At 47.5% G+C, this 21,059-nt stretch overlaps 4 protein-coding genes across 5 annotated transcripts; 3 read left to right on the top strand and 1 right to left on the bottom strand.

The window, feature by feature from the left end:
- The first annotated feature begins 48 nt into the window (after positions 1 to 48).
- LOC123412276 (probable LRR receptor-like serine/threonine-protein kinase At3g47570) lies at positions 49 to 4,046 on the top strand. The gene is made up of 2 exons (XM_045105225.1): positions 49 to 3,147; positions 3,264 to 4,046. Exons 1-2 carry the CDS (start codon positions 408 to 410, stop codon positions 3,614 to 3,616), a joined length of 3,093 nt encoding a protein of 1,030 aa, XP_044961160.1. The 5' UTR covers positions 49 to 407; the 3' UTR covers positions 3,617 to 4,046.
- Positions 4,047 to 4,835: 789 nt separating this feature from the next.
- LOC123412273 lies at positions 4,836 to 7,027 on the top strand. The gene has a single exon (XM_045105220.1). It carries the CDS (start codon positions 5,459 to 5,461, stop codon positions 6,788 to 6,790), a length of 1,332 nt encoding a protein of 443 aa, XP_044961155.1. The 5' UTR covers positions 4,836 to 5,458; the 3' UTR covers positions 6,791 to 7,027.
- A 6,273-nt stretch (positions 7,028 to 13,300) lies between these two features.
- Positions 13,301 to 15,067, top strand: LOC123409734. Its single transcript, XM_045102594.1, has one exon. The coding sequence runs from the start codon at positions 13,671 to 13,673 to the stop codon at positions 14,931 to 14,933; it is 1,263 nt and encodes a 420-aa protein (XP_044958529.1). The 5' UTR covers positions 13,301 to 13,670; the 3' UTR covers positions 14,934 to 15,067.
- A 127-nt stretch (positions 15,068 to 15,194) lies between these two features.
- On the bottom strand, positions 15,195 to 18,872 carry LOC123409735 (protein RMD5 homolog). Of its 2 annotated transcripts, none has more exons than XM_045102595.1 (2): positions 18,637 to 18,872; positions 15,195 to 16,654 (listed from the first exon to the last, which is right to left on the bottom strand). In XM_045102595.1, exon 2 carries the CDS (start codon positions 16,618 to 16,620, stop codon positions 15,460 to 15,462), a length of 1,161 nt encoding a protein of 386 aa, XP_044958530.1. In that variant the 5' UTR covers positions 16,621 to 16,654; positions 18,637 to 18,872; the 3' UTR covers positions 15,195 to 15,459. The 2 variants fall into 2 exon arrangements, with proteins under 2 accessions (XP_044958530.1, XP_044958531.1); XM_045102596.1 differs by lacking the exon at positions 18,637 to 18,872 and having other exon boundaries at positions 15,195 to 16,439; positions 16,510 to 16,602.
- Positions 18,873 to 21,059: the final 2,187 nt, after the last annotated feature.

Below are 21,059 nucleotides of genomic sequence, written 5' to 3'. Positions count from 1 at the left end.
TGCATTCACTCTGTAGTCAGGCAACACACGCTCCAGGGGAGGGTGGTTGGGTCAATGTGATGTAAGCAGAGGTTCGAGGCATCATCCTGTCCCTGACACATGAAGGATCAAATCGCTTAGCGTCCAAATGCGTGCTCACAATATAAATACTATTCCACAAGTGTGAACTTGAACAACTACTTCCAAGTTGCAACTATTTTTGTCAGCAAATAGTTTGAATGAACACCATATCTGATCTAAAAGCATGTTGTGATGCATCATCCCTGTTCCCACCATATTGATCGCTGAACCGTGCTATTTTGAGCGGTTAACCACCGTCACGCACCACAGCTGAGTACTTAAGCACTCTCCTGCAAATGAAACCTTTCATCTCCAAACTCCATAGCTGTAGCCTGTGAACAACAACAATGACATCTTCGGGTATTTTGTTTCCAGGCATTATTTGGTTCCTATGCCTCTTTAGCTTCATTTGCAGCCTACCACTAGCCGTCTGCAATGAAACAAAAAATGATAGACAAGCCCTCCTATGCTTCAAGTCCCAGCTCACGGGTCCAGCAGGAGTTTTAGCTTCATGGAGCAACACGTCCTTGGACGTTTGCGAGTGGCATGGGATCACCTGCAGCATTGTGTCCCCTCGTCGTGTGATTGTGTTGGACCTTGAGTCACAAGGCATCTCAGGCTCCATATCACCCTGCGTTGCCAACCTGACCTCTCTTACAAGGCTGCAGTTGTCAAACAATGGCTTCATTGGTGGCATACCATCCGAGCTTGGCCTCCTGAGCCAGCTCCGTGATCTCAACCTCAGCAAGAACACTTTGGAAGGTAACATACCATCATCTTTGGGTAGCATCCGTTCTCTTACGTATGTCGACCTTGGGGTGAATGCTTTAACAGGGTTCATCCCGGAGTCACTAGCAAATAGTTCATCACTCCAAGTACTTTCGCTCATGCGCAATAATCTTACTGGAAACCTACCAAAGGTTCTCTTCAACACATCGTCTCTTATTAAAATTTTCCTCCAACAGAACAACCTTGTTGGTTCTATACCTGCTGTTATTGCCACCTCTCCGCCTATTGAATACCTCGATTTAAGGCATAATCATATTTCAGGAAAAATACCTTCCTCAATAGGAAAACTTTCATCCCTTGTTGATCTTCGTATTACAGAGAATAATTTAGTAGGGAGTATACCAGACAGCTTAGGTAATATCTCAACACTGAAGATATTGACCTTAACTGGCAACAAATTGTCTGGGACAGTCCCACCATCTCTCTTCACTATGTCATCTCTGACATTTCTTGGCCTAGCAAACAACTCTCTTGTTGGAAGGTTACCCTCCAATATTGGCTACACACTCCCAAATATTCAGGGTTTAATCCTCTCGTCAAACAAGTTTGATGGCCCAATCCCAGCTTCTCTTCCCAGAGCTTACAACCTTCGTCAGCTTTACCTATATAATAACAGCCTAACTGGGTTCATACCCTTCTTTGGGTCATTGCCAAATTTGACGGAACTTGGTTTGTCATACAACCAGCTAGAAGCGGGAAACTGGGGATTTGTCTCTTCACTGGCAAACTGTACCAGGTTGACTAAGCTGATGTTGAATGGGAACAGTCTTCAAGGCAAGGTGCCAAGTTCAATAGGTAATCTTTCTGATAGTCTCGAGTGGCTGTGGCTAAGGGAAAACCAAATTTCTGGGCCTATACCACCGGAGATTGGCAATCTTAAGAGCCTCAACAGGTTGTACATGGATTACAATCTTATCACTGGAAATATACCACCAACAATTGGTAATTTGCACAGCTTGGTCCATCTATCCCTTGCACATAACAAACTGTCAGGGCAAATCCCGGATACTATTGGTGATCTGGTTAAGCTAAATTCTCTGAAATTGGATGGGAACAACATTAGCGGAAGGATACCTGAAAGTATAGGACGTTGTACTCAACTCCAAATACTCAACCTTGCTCACAACTCGCTAGAAGGGAATATACCAAGTGAAATCATCAAAATTTCTTCTCTTTCTGAAGAGTTGGACTTGTCACACAATTACCTATCTGGAGGGATACCAGTGGAAGTTGGCAATCTCATTAATGTGAACAAAATTAGCATATCAAATAACAGGTTGTCTGGCAACATCCCATCCACTCTTGGCCAGTGTGTGGTTCTGGAGTACCTAGATATTTCTAGGAACAAGTTGTCCGGAAAGATTCCACAGTTCCTCACATCCTTAAGTTCGCTGCAAAATCTCAACTTATCCTTCAATAATTTTGGAGGGGAGGTTCCGAGAGGTGGTATTTTTTACAATGCTAGTGCTGTGTCAATTGAAGGAAATGATGATTTGTGTACCAGCATTCCAACAGGGGGTATACCTCTTTGTTCCATGCTAGTTGAAAGAAAAGGAAAACAAAATTCCTCGGCTCTGATCCTACGGATAGTAATTCCAACTGTTGCTGCTGTTATATTAATTTTGTCATGTATTGCAACAATTTACTGGAGGAAGAGGATGCAAGCAAATCCACATTTGCAGGAAATTGGTGAGCATATGAGGAAGATATCGTATAAAGACATTGTAAGGTCAACAAATAGCTTTTCTCAAGCAAACCTAATTGGATCAGGATCATTTGGAGTGGTTTATAAGGGCAGTTTGAAGCTTCAGAAAGATCAAGTTGCCATCAAGATTTTCAACCTTAACAATTATGGAGCAAATCGGAGCTTTATTGCAGAATGTGAAGCCCTGCGAAATGTCCGTCACCGAAATCTTGTAAAGATCATCACTTCATGTTCTTCTGTGGATTCTACTGGGGCAGATTTCAAGGCCCTGGTGTTCCAATACATGCCGAATGGGAACCTAGAAATGTGGCTACATCCTGAAGACCTTGAACATGGTGAGAGACATATCCTGACTTTAAGCCAAAGGATCAATATTGGCTTGGATGTAGCATTTGCTTTGGATTATCTTCATAACCAATGTGCATCTCCATTGATACATTGTGACCTAAAGCCAAGCAATATTCTTTTGGATGTTGACATGGTTGCATATGTCACTGACTTTGGCCTGGCAAGGTTTGTATTCACCCCAACAAATGCAGATAGTTCAACAAGTCTGGCCTGCCTAAAAGGATCCATCGGATACATCCCACCAGGTGAGATTAAGCATATCCTCAGTAGTCAGTATGTTAGAATGTTGGTTCAGTTTGTTCTTTACAGAGTTGTACAAATACTGTAGATTCTCTAACTGTGTTTGTAAATGTAAATGCAGAGTATGGAATGAGCAAAGAGATATCAACCAAGGGTGATGTCTACAGTTTTGGAGTGCTTCTGTTACAAATGATAACAGGGCAAAGTCCAACTGACGGAAAATTCAGCGATGGTGCAAGCCTTCACGAATTTGTTCGTAGAGCATTTCCAGATAATATCTGTGGGGTTGTTGATCCAGCATTGCTACAAGATGACAGAAACACACCGGAAGTGATGGAGAAATGTGTCATTCCAATGGTCAGAATAGGCCTCTCTTGCTCCATGACATCGCCGAAAGACCGGCCGGACATGGGACAAGTTTCTGCCGAGATCCTTAGAATCAAGCATCTGGCCTCACACATGGATGTTAGATGAAGCAAAGGATCGGCAGGATAGTAGCTAGCGACAGAAATTCATGTAAAAAGGAACAATGATGTGCTATCTAATCTGCCTTTGCCATTCTTGAGTTCAGTTAGTGACACATGCAGACAGTACCCTTCTCTTTTTGCCATAGCATTTCGTTTCATGTTTGTATTTTCCCTTAGTTGTACAAGTGAGCAGTATTTGTACAAGCACAGACTGAACGATCAGAGCTAGACCGATTTGTGCAGTCAGAGTAAATATTTGGGAAGCTAACTTGGAACCGGATAGAGGATTAACCCTCGATTTTGAACATGGCTTTGGCTTGAACACAAAGTTCAACTGAACAGGCCAGAGTTAATGGGGTCAAGAACCAAACCTATGCCCTATCCGTGGAGAAGAACACCCCATATCAAACTATCAAAGCAGATAGGCATGGCACAGCGTGTACCTGGTTGTCGCAGAACCCTAGTTTGCCGCGCCCCTTGATCCCGACTGCCGCTCCTTGTGACTTGCCACCCGCTGCTTATAGCGCAAGTTGTGGCTGTGGCTGAAAAGAATACCAGGTAGAAGCAAGTACTTAAGGAGGCAATGTGGTCTGAACTCTGAAACTGCCTTACACGATTAAGTACTTTAGTTAATCTTAATACAACAGACTCTTGCCTTACAAGATTAAGGAGGCAAGGAGTATCTTGCTAGCAGTCTATTCTGTTGCCACATCCTTACCCACACTATTGCCTTACAAGATTAAAGTGTCATTTCCCACCAATACAACAGACTCTAGCAAAGTACTCCCTCCGTAAACTAATATACGGGCGTTTACATCACTACTTTAGTTATCTAAACGTTTTTATATTAGTTTACAGAGGGGAGTACATGTAAAAGAAAGAGCTCATAAACTGCATGAAAATCATAGCCAATAATGGCACCAGTTTTCTGCAATCAGCGGGAAGAGACATTGCAGCCTTGGTGAAAAATTAGAAGATGTCAACTATATAAGCAATAACTGCTTGACTCTCAAGGCCTCTACAGGATGCAAACCAGAACCAAATTTCAGTAGTGAGCCGGCTGCTGGCTCATTGGAAACAAATCAGGAAAATGTTTATTCTTCTGAGACCTAAACTCCAATTAGCTCCGATTGATCATGAGATCAGCGAACCAGGCAATTAGTTAGCTGGTAGTACTAGCACATTATGGTGGGAGACTGGGAGGGAGGGAGGGGTCTCACCTCCGTCGTCGAAGGGATCTTGGATCTTGGTGCGGGCGGCGGCGGCGGCGGCGGCGGCGAGCTCCATTCCGTCCTGGGCCTGGAGATGCGGGCCGATGTGACCCGCAGACGTTTGGCCCGCTCCTCGGTTGCCCAGGCCCCGCAGAACGCCACGTCCGACGCGCCCGCCGTGCTGGAATCGGAAACCCTCCTGGACGATGGCGCATTGATTGCGCCGGAGCAGAAACCGGATTCACCAAATCCCAAACCACCCCCGCCGTGATCGGAACGATTTGCTCTGCCGCGCTACTACGTTTCAGTCACCTGCCTTTTTGGGCTAATCACGGCCCGAAGCACGTTTTTAAACTTTCAATCCGCGGTCAGCAGCCAGCAGCATCATTTTGTTTGGAGCTAAGCTGGACTAATGCCAGGTTACAGAGCTTAATAGGCCTAGTGCCGCCTAGCTACTAGATTGGCAATCATGGCAGGCAGCCGCCGCGTCCGGGAGAGTCCGCGTCCGCCCCCGGCGTTGCGACCTACAGTAGTACGTATATATATACCAGCCGCCTCGCCGGAGAGCGGCAAGGAGCTAGCCAAACCAAGGGTGTCTGATCTGATCGGAGGAGCAGAGCAGATCACCGCAGCCGACGATGGCGCGCCGCAAGGTCGCCATGAGGCTCGTCGAGAACGCCCCGGCGCGAGCCAGGACGCACGCCAAGAGGGCCAAGGGGCTCCAGAAGAAGGCGCTGGAGCTCGCCACGCTCTGCGGGGTCCCGGTCGGGTTTGTCTGCAGCGGTGCCGGCGCCGGGGCTCCGCCGCTCGAGTGGGAGTCAGAGGAGGGCGTGCTCGAGAGGTACCGCCGCGCCGTCCCGCCGGAGGCCCGCGCGGGGCACGCGCACCGGGCCTACCTCGAGACGGAGCTGGCCAAGCGGAGGGCCAAGCTCGCCAGGGCGCGGCACGGCTGCCCCGCCGCGCTCGCGGACTGGGACGAGGCGCTCAACGACATGACGCTGGACGAGGCGCGGGAGCTGCTCGAGGCCATCGACGCGGCGCTCCGGGCCACGGGGGATAGGATGGAGGCGCTGGGCTTGCCTGCCGACAGCGGCCACGGCGCGCTCGATGTGCAGGTCGCGCCGGAGTCTTCCGATGAGACCGTCATCCCGGAGCAGCTCGGGCACGGTGGCGGCGTGCCATGGGCCGAAGGCTACCCTGTCGACATGGCCGACGCCGCGGGCTTCCAGCAGCTTCAGATGGTGCCGTTCGACGGCGGGGTCAGCGACGGCCTACTCGAGCGATTCCCACGGGAACATGGCTTCCAGATGCAGCCAGGGGGCAGCGGCTTCCAATGCGTCGGCGGCAACTACTCGGGCAGCGGCGATGGCATGATCGCGCCGGGCCTCGCCAATGCTGACTACAACTACTCGGGCTGCGGCGACCGGATGCTCGCTCCGGACTTCGCCAATGGTGGCTACAAGTACAACTACTCGGGCGGCGGCGACGGGATGCTCACGCTGGACTCCGCCAATGCTGTCTGCAACTACACGGGCGGCGGCAACGGGATGCTCGTGCCAGGCTTCGCCAATGCTGTCTGCAACTACTCGGCCGGCTGCGACCAGATGCTCGCGCCGGGCTCCGGCAACGCTGGTTACCACTGGCCTGATCTTACCATGTGGAACACCGACCAGGTGTGGGACGCAGCCATGCCACCTGGGTACTACCCTGGCTTCGCCGACAGCACTCTGGCGCCTGAGCACTGCTCCACCGAGGTCGGCACCGGCGCCGACTACGTGAACACGCTACCATCTGGGTACGGCTATCCCATGGGCATGGGCGACAACTTCACCAATCTGGAGAACAACTACACGGCGGCGCATTGGCAGGCCGAGGCGTTCCAGCGCTCCGACGCCAGCGACAGCACCAGCACCAGCACCAGCACCGGCGAGCTGCTGTCAGCTGCATCATCGCCTCATTATCTCTACTAAGATGGCACGGGAGACTGTTAATTTGGTCCAGGAGGAAGAAAGCTTTCTGTTACTAGTAGGGGGGTAAAATGCAGTCGATGTTTCGTACCTAGCTAGGATATTTGTATTATTAGGTCCATGATTTCTCAAGCATTTGAAGTCAGGGTTTTGCAGATTTTTACAGCTTTTCTGTCTCAGGTCCATGATTTTGTACGGAATTCAAAACCTCATATACCATCAGTTACTATACGGAATTCAGAACGTGTTAAACTGTCCAAAAACTATTACATATACAAAAACTGAAAATTCGCAATGATATATGTAGTGTTCAAAAATTAAATGCCATGTTACATGCAAAAAAAATGCCGATGTATATTACAATCCCAAAAAAATCATGCATTGTAAAATTGCCATGCAAATGTAGAGAGACAAAACTTGAAGGAAAATTCCCATGATATAGAGAAAAATCACAAAACGCAAAAAGGCGTAAGTTTGCCATGATAGTGTTCGAACATTATTCGGCAAGAAAGAAAATTGTCGTGGTACATTAATTTAATTTTCCATGGTCCATAAAAGAAAAAAATACGCATTTGCCATGATCTTGTATACTAAATTTTGCATGGTGCATATACTAAATTTGCCATGGTCCATGTGCTAAATTTGCAAATGTTTATGATAATGATTTCTTTAGAAAATTTCAAACAAATATATAATTGACATGCAAAAAAGTACAAAGCATTTTACATATGGCAAAAAGATTGTCCTGGTACAAAAAATAAATTTGTAATGGTTCGTATACTAAATTTGCCATGGTCCATTAACGGTAATTTTACATAAATGTCATGGTAAATATAGTAATTTGGAAAATGCGTATGAATTTTTTGATAGAGAAGTGCAAGAAAATGTAAAATGGTCTGGTGAGAAAATACAAAAACATTTTACATATGGCAACAAGGATTTATTTCTTTGGAAAACAATGAAAATTTTAAGAAGGTGCCATGTGTGCATGGAAATTTTAAGAACTTTGCTCTCGAAAACAAAGGCAAAATTGCGGATTTCCCATGTACAGAAGATAAATTTGCCACAGGTCCAGTAGCTGCCACGCTATCTACAATAAAAATGCCATGGTAGAGAGAGCTTGCCATGGTAAAAATACAATATTTTCCCATGGTCCAATTCAAAAAGATTATTTGCATTTGCCATGTGATGATGTGAAGATGGAAACATGCTACTTGCCCAATGATGGCCTGCAAGTGCACATGGTTGATGTACCACTTTCGTGATAAGTAAGTGTCAAATCCAAAGAAAGCTGATAGGAAAGCACTACAAACCTCGTAACTACGTTGTCATTTTACGCAGTTACGTACGCACCCAAACCATAGTTTGTAAATAGCCTAAGTTTGTAAATAGCCTATTATAGCAAGTTGCAAGGAAGACGAATAAGGAATAGTGTTTACCTAAACTACAAACAAGAAATAAAATGCAAAAAATTAAAAGGGACTGAACTAAGTGAAATTGTGCTTGTGTAATAGCATTCTCGAGGAAGTTGGAGTCATCACAAGTAGTGTGCTAACAACACATGATTGATATGACTCTATTTGTATCACTAAGCCACTTGTATATGATTTCACGTGGCACAGTCAATACACTACAAGAAATATGTCAACTAACGACCTTCAATATTGGTCACCGAATGGTCGTTGATTTTCATTTGCGACCTTTTTACGACCAAAAACAAATGGTCGAAAGCTGAGGGTCTCTAATGAACTATAACGACCTTTTTGCTGGATTGGTCATAGGGTTTTACGACCAAACGAAAGCATTGAAATTATTTTGGTCACTAGCAATCTGCTCACGCCACGTCGGATCTGACATGGCAAGCTGACGTGGCATAGAATCAGCCCGGTCCAATTCGTTGTTTTAAATGGGCCGAGCCCATTAATCCAGCCCATTTAATATATTTTTTCTTTTTATTTTGCTTAGCTGCATGGGCCTGGCCCAATAATCCCCAACATTTTAGCCTTTTTATTTTGGGTTGTGGCCTTTTACTTTCTATTGATTTTCTTTTTTAGCCATTTTATTTTTGTACTGGTCCAACTAGTCACATTGGTCCCACATGTCATGCTGATCTCATAATTCATATCGACACCATAAGTTTTGTAATTTGTCAAACAATTTGTGAGGTTTTCATTTCATAGGTATACAAATCACATACGAAATCAATATTTTGAACAGATCACAGAACAAATAAAATTCGTCCAAAAAAACACTAAATTAGTCTATTACAATCTTTACACTACTACAACTCAAATATGCCTACTACAGTCTACTATTACAATACATGATATGCTACTCTTTGCATATAGGCTTCACGACTTCACGCTTGGCTTCACATTTCACCTATGCAAAAAATAAGAACAAAATAGTAGCCAATGAGGGAACAAAATAGTATAATATGTACAGGTTGACGGTACTAATCGATGAGAACCTTTGGAAGAAGACATTAAAGCTGAGGATGGAACCTAATTAATCATGTTATTATGGAAAACACAACACGTAAATAGTATGACTAACACTAACCAATATGTCTTTATGGAGTGACTAAAATATTCTCACTAGCTAGGATTTTTTAATGTATAGTATACTAACATGTGAAACTTTAATTAAATTGATCATAGAAATAAATAAAAAACTATAAGAATGAGTTCATTCAGGCATGTCAAATTTTAAGCACCAGCAAAACAGATCTGAAAAACGAGACCATGATCATCATGCATCAGGATTTTTAATGGGAAATGGTAATTGTTGTCTACAAAATCATGATCATCATGCATCAGGTTGACAAATATTCATTAGAATACACACCAACATGAGGCATGGGCTACACCAACAAAAGTTATAGTACTAGTTCGACCCGGCCAAAGAGCACAGTTGCGGCAGCAAGGTCACGACAAATACAATAGCTAAACTAAGCAAGCACAAACACATCAGGTACGAAACTGTTGCATCAACCATGGAAACAATGAAAGGATCCGACGAATTTCCATCAAACCGTGTCCTGGCAGGACTAACGAGCTCTTGAATATTACAAAGATACGCAAAATAATTACATACAGCGGAACTAGCACCCAGCAAGCATTTACAAGACACATATTACATTCACAAAAATCCTTGTTTAGGTCTAATTTTCTTGTTCTAAACTTGCTAGGAAATAGTGCTGATTTGGAGATGCTGAAATGTTTCTAAGTCTGAAATCTGTTATATTTTGTTGTTGTCTTTCCATGAGTTTATCTGGTGATCTGTATCTTTTTTGAGGTTGGTGCAATGGAGTTAGTTGTAGACTTTAGTATTCTCTAGCATGCTGTCAATTTTCATGTCATTTGAAGTCCTGTAGCTTATGGTTTTGCTGCTCTCAATATGCCTTCAGATTGAAAACTGCACTGTCATAAACTGGTATTTTCACTAAGTCTGAAACTGTGTGTGAGATGTCATTTTGTGAGTTTTTTTCCTAGTGATCCATGCTACCATGCTAGGTATTATTAGTTGTATGTTGTAGAGCATCTTGACCTCTATTGCCACGTGCCTTGGTTGAGCATATTTGATTTGTGTAGCTCCTAGTTGTGGGGTGTAGAAAATGCTATGTGGCTGATTTTGGCAGATTATATTGATTTCTTGTTTAGCTCGTAGTTGTTGAACCGTTGCTCCGTTTTGATCGTGTCTTATATGAAACTTGCTTAGAATCTCATGTAGTTTCATATTATCTTACTGGTAGTATGTTTTGAAATGCTTGTGACCGTCGTTGCACACATTATTGCATTCATGCCATCATATCTTGCGGTGTTCGTATCTTTTGAACCGTAGCTCCGTTGGAGATGTTCTCTATGTGTAACTTGATTGTAACGACGCGTAGAATCACGTGAACCTATTTATTTTGCTGTTTAACAAATATTAAAACATGTTAGTTCAGATCTAGACAAAATTGTAAATTAACATGTGAGGTCGTTTCGGAGATGCTATATGTCATTTCCGACCTCATTTAAAATGCCTAGATAGGTAGAATAATTATGCTTCACCTCTTGCCATGTTTAACCATATTTAATATTGTCATGTACCTAGTTGGGATAGAACCAATAATTCGTATATGGAGTTTCGTCAATATGCAACTCGTTGCATATTGAACTTCACTTAATGTGTAGTATTTGGTTGTTGTGAATTGTCATGACATGTCTTGCATATATTCAACCGTTCATGCATCATATGTGTTGTGCATCATGTGGTGGATATCGTGTGTTGTTGTTTGTTTCCGGTTTCCTTCGTCTCGCTAGAGTTCCGCAAGCGTGTCGGAATGTGAGGACCCGTTCGACTACATCGGTTCGTCTGCTTCACGGAGTCATTCTTCTTCCAAGCGGGATCTCAGGCAAGATGACCATTTCCCCAGATACCATTACTATCATTTTCATGCTAGTTTTACCGATTCTATCGTTATGTCTCGCTGCCTACCACATGTTAAATATCAGCCTCACAACATTGCCATGAAAACCTTCAACATGTTCACAACCTAGCAAACCACTAATTGGCTATGTTACTGCTTGCTTAACCTTGTGTTAGCGTTGCTAGTTGCAGGTGCAATTGCTTCCATGTGATAACATGGGTTCCTTGTTATATCACCATATTAAATGATATTTAATTTAATGCATCTATATACTTGGTAAAAGGTGAAAGGCTTGGCCTTTCTAGCCTGGTGTTTTGTTCCACCTTTGCCCCCTTAGTTTTGGCTACCGGTGTTATGTTCCATAATTGAACGCTCCTGTGGCCCGACGAGGACGTCGGTTCCTCTGAGTGGTGGTATATGTGATAGTCTGGCTTATTAGGGATGATAGACTACTCATATCAATAAGGTATTCCTTCTTTTCCGGAAGCCCATTCGACCCATGTTAAGCGTGCTCGGCTTGGAGTAGTTCTAGGATGGATGACCGACCGGGAAGTTCATCCCGGATGCGCATGAGTGAGGACAAAGTACGCAGAAAAGACTAGTATTGATATGTGGGGCCAGTCTAGATCCCGCCAGGAGTAATGACCACTCGCAGGTGTGTCTGGGGCATTACAAGCATGGCGCCCAAGACGTCATCGGCACCCGCGCCGACTGTGGCACGAGGGCATGGTCGAGCCACCCTGCAAGGTGCGCGTTGCCGTCCACCAGCTCAGCATGCTCCCGGCGATGAGAGGCGGGCGCGACGTCCTTGGCAACGAGCAGCCACGCCAGCGCGAGCTGACGAGGGACGAGTGCTCTTCCTGATGGGATCGAGTCCCGCACGCTCCGACGCCGCGCGAAGGCGGAGGAGCACACGAGCGCCTGCACGGGGCCGGAAGAGCTTATGGCCAGCTCAGGGCGCGTGCGGGGAGACCAGCGAAGCCGGAGTTCAGCGGCCTTAGACAGCGGCTCGTGGTGGTAGCCGTGCAGGCGGAGGAGCTCGTCGTGGCAGCAGAATGATTGGAGAAGGAGGGGAATCGTTAGGGGAGGCTGAGGGGGAGGTGTGCCGGTGAGTGGCAGCGTGGGAGGAAGGGGGCGCTGGAGTTATCGAAATTGGTCGATGACGGAGGCGGCAGAAAGGGGTTCGAAAGGAGTGTGCGGCGGAAGGAATGGTTGGAGCTGCACACGATGAATGTGGACCTTGTTGGATAACGCGTGCACTCTACACAATCAAATCATGTGGCTGCATAATTAAGCATTTAGGTTGTAATATGGACACTGATCTGCGCCCGCGCGCCGGCCGAAATTTTTGGCTGATCGCACGCGATCAGCCAGATTCGCTAGATCGAATCTTGCTTGACCGTCAAACCTGTCCATGCAGAAAAATCGTCGATGGTAGAAAAACAAGCAACGATGTAGCAAATTTCGGCAATGGATGCAGCAAAAACATGATTGTAGCAAAAAATATCAACATGGTCGTAACAAAAAAAAAACGATGATGATGATGCGTGGTAGCAAAACAAAATATGTGTTGTAGCAAAATAATCCGATGAACTCAGGTTGCAACTCTGACGAACGTATATGCAGCCTTTTTAGTGAATGATTATAGCAAAAATTGATACCGGATGTAGCAAAAATCAACATCGATTCTGATAAAAAAAACACAGGTTGTAACGAAAAAATCAGACGAACTCGGGTTGTATCCAAATGTGAGTGCAGTTTTTCTAGTGAACAATTATAACAAATTTAGACGCTGATTGTAACAAATTTAAACGGTCGTTCACATGAAAAATGCTGCATGCCTAGTCCTCCACACGCACGGGGTCGCGAAGGTTCGGCCGCCGGCTATAAGCGTTTCCCTTGTACACACGCATGGAGTAATATTGTGGCAGTTTCTTTAATGAAAATCGGCGGGTGAGGCCGTTGTATGGAAAACCAAGCGCCGGCGCTCGCCGTGCCGGAACAGGAAACCCTCCACTATGAAGTCGCATTAATTGCGCCAAGTACAAATCGGATCCACCAAATCCCAACCCGCCAGGATCGTAAACGGTTTGCCGCCCTACGCTGCTAGCACCTGCCTTTTCTGGCTAATCACAATCGCGGCTGACGTTTCAATCCGCAGCCAGCAGCCAGCAGCAGCATCATTTGTTTGGCGCTAAGCTGGACTGCTAATGCCAGATTACGGAGCTTAATAGGCCTACTGCCGCCTACTCCCGCCTAGCTACTAGGCAGCACTCATGGCAGGCAGCCGCCGCGTTCGGGAGAGTCCGCGTCCACCTCCGCCCCCGGCGTCGCGTGCTCTACCTATATACTCTGGAATTAGTAGTCGCACCGCCGGAGAGCTGCAAGGAGCTAGCGAAGGCAGGGGACGGCATCTGATCGGAGGAGCAGAGGAGGGAAGCAGAGCACGCACGCGCACCGCAGCCAGCGATGCCGCGCCGCAAGGTCGAGAACGCGCCGGCGCGAGCCAGGACGCACGCCAAGAAGACCAAGGGGCTCGAGAAGATGGCGTTGGAGCTCGCCACGCTCTGCGGGGTCCCGGTCGGGCTCGTCTGCAGCGGTGCCGGCGCCGGAGCTCCGCCGCTCCAGTGGGAGTCGGAGGAGGGCGTGCTCGAGAGGTACCGCCGCGCCGTCCCGCCGGAGGCCCGCGCGGGGCACACGCACCGGGCCTACCTCGAGACGGAGCTGGCCAAGCGGAGGGCCAAGCTCGCCAGGGCGCGGCACGGCTGCCCCGCCGCGCTCGCGGACTGGGACGAGGCGCTCAACGACATGACGCTGGACGACGCGCGGGAGCTGCTCGATGCCATCGACGAGGCGCTGCGGGCCACGGGGGACAGGATGGAGGCGCTGGGCTTGCCTTCCGACCGCGGCCACGGCCACGGCGCGCTCGGTGAGCAGGTCGCGCCGGACTCTTCCGACGACATCGTCATGCCGCATCTCCTCGGGCACGGTGGCGGCGTGACCTGGACCGGAGGCGACCCCGTTGGCATGGCCGACGCCGCGGGCTTCCAGCTGCTGCAGATGGTGCCGTATCACGACGGGAACAACGACGGCCTACTCGAGCAATTCCCACGGGAACATGGCTTCCAGATGCAACCAGGGTGCGGCGGCTTCCAATGCGCCAGCGGCAACTACTCGGGCGGCGGCGACGAAGGGATGCTCGCGCTGGGCCTCGGCAACGCTGGCTACAACTACTCGGGCGGCGGCGACAAGATGCTCGCGCCGGGCTTCGGCAACGCTGGCTACAACTACTCGGCCGGCGGCGGCGACAAGATGCTCGCGCCGGGCTTCGGCAACGCTGGCTACAACTACTCGGTCAGCGGCGGCGACAAGATGCTCGCGCCGGGCTTCGACACAGCTGACTACAAGTGGCCCGGTCTGACCATGTGGCATACCGACGAGGTGTGCGAGGCAGCCATGCCACCTGGGTACTACCCTGGCTTCGCTGACGGCACTCTGGCGCCTGAGCACTGCTCCGCCGAGGTCGGCACCGGCGGCGACTACGTGAACACGCTACCATCTGGGTACGGCTACCCCATGGGCATGGGCGACAACTTCACCAATCTGGAGAGCAACTACACGGCGGCGCATTGGCAGGCCGAGGCGTTCCAGCGCTCCGACACCAGCACCAGCACCGGCACCGGCACCGGCAAGCTGCTGTCAGCTGCATCATCGCCTCGTTATCTCTTCTGAACATCTTAGGTCTCAGCAATCGAAGTAGTTTTGCGGTTTTTTGCATATTTCATCTGTGCATCAGGGCCTATGATTTTGTACGGAATTCGAAACCTCATATACAATCTGTTACTATGTGAGAATTTTCGCGAAAACGATATGATCTCCCATGTCGAATACATGCATGTTTGTCTTGCATACATACTAACATGGTTTCAAGGACAATCATTTTGCGTTTGGTACTCCGTAACTAAACAGTCTGGCACAAAAACGTGTAGAAAATTTACCAACCTACCTGACTTTATCACCAAATACACCATGAACATACAGGATCCCAACGACAGACTAAGCCAGCAGTGAAACTTATTTCTGTATTCTGTCCCAAGAGATATTTCCAACACACTGGAATTTGCTACTGTACAGATGAACACCCAGGATTAAATAAAGATACAAGATTATAGTACAGGCAGAGTTATCGTATGGGTGAAACAGAAACACCAAGAAAGGGCTTGTACAAACAGAATTTGATCTGGGAAAAACGAAACACTTAGAAATGAAGCTGCTTGCACTGCGAAGCTACCGCCTCCGAGGGGCAGTAAGGGCACTTGAAAGGTCTGGAGCTGCTCTTTGATAGCTTCGTGATCGACTGCTTTGATACGGCGTGTCCACAGGGCATCAGCATCGGAGGGTTCTCGTCGCTCGACTGCTCCCGGAGCACCGGGCATACGAAGACTGAGTGGTACTGGAACTCTGGTCCGATGTCTATGGGGACTGGAAGCTGTTTCATGGTCTGCCACTCCTGCTTCTTGGCAGCCATTACCGTGGTTAGCTTCAACAAGGTTGGTAGCCCTTGAAAACCAGCTGATACGGTTACACTCAGTGGGCTATCGCTAGGCTGACCTAAGAGGCTGCAGAACTGATGGATTAGCTCCTCGGCTAGCTTCTCCCAATGCGTCGATGAGACAAACTCAGCATATGGGGACTGTTCAAGCCGGTCAACCCAGATCAGGCAAGCCATTAGCTTCTGGATCTCTGCCTTGTTTAAGGAGGCAAAGGGCACCAAGTGAGTCCTTGCATATTGTAAAGCATCATCTCTCCTTCCTTTGGTGAGTATCTCAACAAACTGAAGAGAATGGAGCTTCAACTCGAGCATTGAGCTATTCTGCAACAGCTTATCATGGTTATTGGCAGCCCAAGTGAGCGCAGGCTCAAGGTTTCTTGCTTTCATCGCTTCAAGTATTCCATACATCTCCTGGAATGGCAATTTCAGGTAAGTCTCGTCTGATTCACCGCACTCATGGACAAAGGAGTCTCCGAGATCAAAGAGGCCCTGGCGATAGAAATGATTCGCTATTATCTTATTTACTGTGCTGTCCTCAAAATCCACATTTCTGTATGCCTTTGATACATCTGTATTAAAAGACTTCTCGAGAACCTTGAGATATTTGCTCAGTGCAACATTCAATTCCTTTTGACAGCCTTCAAGTTGGTTCAGTGTCACCATTTCGTTCAGCTTGGCCTTCAATTCTGCAAGGATGGATGAATGGTCACAACTGTCCATGGAATCTGTGTCCATCATCTGCATCTTGGATATTACCTGCTTAACTTCATTCACTATCTGATCAATGGCTTCCTGAACTTTTGTAGAAGACAACACGCGCTTTTCAACAACTCGGTCAAAGGCCTCTCTTAGACTGTCAAGCTCCATTGTAGGACACCCAACTAAGTTGCACGGTTTGGCACTGCATGTCCATGTCAAAAAATCACATATAAATAAATAAGTTGTTGAGAGAACTACCATGAAACAAAGAAAGAAAAAAAGGCATATAACAATGTCTAACTGCTGATAAAACAGAACACAGAAGTTAAAGCATAGGTTTCAAACATCAATAATGTAAACAAACCTATGGTGATCAACAAGATACAAGAAACACAATCAGCATCACCAAAACATTGAAGACATTATCTAACACTCAAATTTATCTGACTCATGCTACACCACACTAAAAGTGTAAAATGTTGGTCAAATACTACCAGTATCTTAGGAACCCATTTGCAAGACACAGTACTATTCTGAAACGACACCCTACAGAATATGTTGCTTAAATGATCACACATTCTCCTGAAGCTGCAGCGCTAGAGTAGACAAATAGAAGCCAATACCATGTTATCATCGCAAGTCATAACCCTGTTCTCATACTTCACAAACACTAAGAATGTCTGGGGTTACTACCTCAGGGGAGCCAGAAACAAAATTCACAATGAATCACCATTCAAAACTTCATACCTATGCTGGTCACAATAAGCCAGTGGGTTCCATGAAATCAATTTGTTAAAATGCCACATGCGTAAGAAAGAAAAAAATGTATAGCATCGTTCTTGAGGGCATGGATGCAAACAAACATTTTTTACGGGTAAAGGTGAGCTTTATTACCAAGTGGGTTGGGCAAATCACCCTTTACATGGTCAGCAAACTGTGCCGGTACATCATAGTCCCATAAAAGAGCTTCACCAGTGTGCAAAGGAAGCTTTAGCTTGGCCAAGTCATGAGCAGCACTATTTGCTTCACGAAGACAGCAAGAAGAGCGCAAACAGTAGTCATGTACCACAAAACAAACAGAAGCCACAGGAAAGTCTATCATAGTCACAGAAAGAGGCGGAGCTACGCGTTCAGGCCAGCAGGGGCCATGGCAACCCTCCCCCCCCCCCCCCCCCCCCCCAGCCTTGGTAAAAGTCATGAAGAACAAAAATTTAGGGGGTGCTTAGATTAGAAAAGATCCTGCCTAGCTCCGCCACTAGTCATAGACTTACTGTCATGCTCTTGCTGAATGCCCCATGTCACAAGAAAAGTTTTGTAACCTCAGATCAGGGTCTTAACCTTGTAAACCCACTACCAAGCGATAGATGGACATGTGCACTTGTTAAATTCCATTTATGGCTCGTCGTCCAAAAGTAATCACAGTAGCTTGTACCCATCTAGTAGGAGACGCGTGAGCCATTCAAAATGTTTAGTTCTTGAGTTAATAATATACCCCCTCCGATCCAAATTAATTGACGCAGCCTCTCTGCATCAATCAATTCAGATGGGGGGGGGGGAGTAATTAACAAGTTATCTGGTGTTGAACACAATACAATAATCCCATCCATCAAATCAACTGCATCAAATCCAACTGGGCATGCAAGCCTAGTTCATAAAGAGCATTTACATCGCGAGAAAACAGAATCAATACCAAAGCCACTTCACTTTCCAATCCCACTAAAGGCTCAATTCAGATACCTTCGGCACGCTATCCACAAAGAGGACACACATGACACATGTACGGCGTATAAAGATTGGTGGCAAGTGGCGCCCTCACTAGTCACTACAGACCAGTGATCCGTGAGCCAAGCTACGACACGCAATCAGCAATCAGCGGGTTTTGCGAGCTTGTCTGTAAGGGCGTGCAAGCTCGCTCGCTCGCTCGATCCGAGACAGGGACCTGACTTGGAGGAGCATGGAGGCTCGGTCGAACCCCCAAAGAATTTACAAAACCAAGTGCTACAAACAATTCCGCGACAAACAGGGTGGGATATAAGAGCAACCCAAGCAAGCATGCTAGGGTTCGTCGCCGACGAAACGGGATAATTACAGGGGCGGATCCAGGTGCCGTACGGGCACAACTCAAAATTAGTGGAAGCTCGGTGGTTTCTACCGATCAGATGGATGGTGGTGGAAGGATCGTACCTGAAAAATCCAACCTCCGAGATTGCGGAACGGGGACGGCGACGCGCGGGGTGAGGCGGCCGGGGTGGGCGTCGGCCGGGGCGGCACGGCGGCACAGCGGTGGCGTTCTGTGGGGGAGATTTCGCTTAGTGCCGCATTGGAGCGTTGGGTAGGACAGGGGGGCTGGGAGGGAGGGGGAGGAAGAGGGGGAGAGAAAGGTACCGGACGGGACGGCGTCCAGGAGAAGTCCTACCGTGGAGATGGATTCCCAGCTTGTCTGGGGATTTGGGTGGTGTTTCTTTCCCACGGACTAATTTTTTCTTAGTCTCAGCGACTAAAGAAAAAAGTTCTTTTAATAAAGTCTTTTTGTAGTCTTTTAAGAAAAAGTCCCTCCTATTTCTTTACCTAGAAACTAAAAGAGACTTTTTAGTCTAGTTCCTGGGTAAGAAACATCATCTTGGATGACATAGGTTTTTCATTTTTCATTCAAAAGAAAACATGGTACTGACCATACTGGTACTGACTAGTACTAATATTATGAGGTATTTTATATTTTTAAACTATGGACTTTAGTTTAATTTAGTTTAGTTTAAAATTTCATCTTTTCAGTGCCCCTAATTTTCATTCTAGGGACTTTACAATTAATCATCCATCGCTTTTCCTACTCCGATGACGATGACAGGAAGACTCTCAGTTGCAATGGAAGCTAGAGTCCTTGCTTACAAGCAAACAAATTGGGTAACTGGTATCTCACTCCTACAGTACGTATTGCGACATAAATTGCGTTGTATCAAACATGATCAGTTTGAAACTTTGAATACAATGATAGAACGGCAAATTCCATCTCACCAACAAACTGAAGTGCAACAAAAATAATTTCTACCTAGAGATTATCTTACACATGAGCCAATAACTGTCATTACTTTATTTTTTTCAAACGGAGGCGAAAAAGTTACCTAATCCATTAGTTAAGCAGAAGAGAATTACTCAGTTAATTAAATAGAAAACAAGGTGAAAACCATCACGAACCGCTGAGCGGCACATGTTAACTGATGTTACTTTAGTTATCCAATGATTGGACAAGAAAAGATTCCCCAATAATGTCAGCCCCAAGGGCATTCTAACAAAAGCATAAGCTACATCTTGCTATGAAGTACATATGAGAGCAACAACACAACCAGAGGGGACTCAGCAGATCCAGCGGCGGAACTCCACCTCCCAACCTCCCAACCCTTCCAACCCTAGCCGCCCCCCGGCCTCACTCCCTCCCCCTCCCTTCCTTGTCGTCGCGTGAGGCAGCCGTCGGGCAAGCCCGGGGCGCCAAGGATCGTGGGGCGGGGCCTTGGCTGCCCTGCCTCTGCGTGGGGAACCCCGGATCTGGAGTGGCGGCTCCATGGGCGAGGCACGACAAGCTAGCAGCCGTGCAGGCGGTGGATCTGGTGTCCGGACCGCGTGGGCGACGGGATCCGGTGGTCGTTGGCGGTCGGCGGCGACTTCTGCGATGGCCGGTGCGCGCGATCTGGCGCATCCCCTCCTCCCCTGTTCCTGTTCGGCGTGCGGGCTAGCCTGGTCGGGCCGCGCTTCCTTGGGTCACCGGTTCTGTACAAGAGGCGTTGCTGGTGGCGGGAATCTAGTTCGGGCAAAATCCCTGGCTGGCCATGGCCGGTCGCGTCGACGGCGACGCCTGAGGGCGTCGTTCCCCTCCTTGGATGCGTCGGTATGGACTGATCCCCTCCCCCTAGGTCTCCCGGGCGAAAGCCCTAACTTCGTTGGGCGGCGGCGGCGCTGGCGCTCACGGCGTCATTCCCTTCTTGAAGGCACCGCTTTGGGAACCTTGGGGCTGGGTGGCGCTTATGGGTGGTGGGCGACGGCGGTGGTGCGGCCCTATCCTAGCATGGATCTGCGTCCGCTGCTTGGAGATGGACTCGCGTAGGTGGAGGTCGTCGTGTGGCGTCATGATGGCGTTGATGGCGGAGGCACCTGCCAAGGCTGTCACCTCAATCTGTTGTGAAGATGAACCTTTGGAACATGATGGCGGTGACACGTGTGAGTGCGTCAGACCAGTTTGTGCCCCGGACCCGGTATGTGGCTCGGTCAGGGCCTTCAGCTTTAGATGTCAGGCTTAGGTGAGAGGTCTGGGTATTTGGCCCAGCTTGCACCCCTTCATCATATGGATATGAGTAGCAGCAGATGTTGCTAAGATGGCGGATTCAGACATATTGTTGTACTACTTTGTAAGGTCCTCAGGAGTAATCAATAAAATGGTCGCATGCATCTCCCAGATGCAAAGACTGGGGTCATCCTCCTTTTCTAAAAAAAACAGCACAACCAGAGGGAAAATGATGTTAAAATAAAAAGGGAAAAAAATCATGTAGTAGTGTTACATTAAGAAAATCACTTCTTCTTCGGTACAACCCCCCAAACACAAGGACGGCTGAGATTAA

The sequence above is a fragment of the Hordeum vulgare genome, chromosome 7H, assembly GCF_904849725.1.
Source record: "Hordeum vulgare subsp. vulgare chromosome 7H, MorexV3_pseudomolecules_assembly, whole genome shotgun sequence".
Lineage (NCBI taxonomy): Eukaryota > Viridiplantae > Streptophyta > Magnoliopsida > Poales > Poaceae > Hordeum > Hordeum vulgare.
This window is presented reverse-complemented; position numbering and strand designations above follow the sequence as displayed.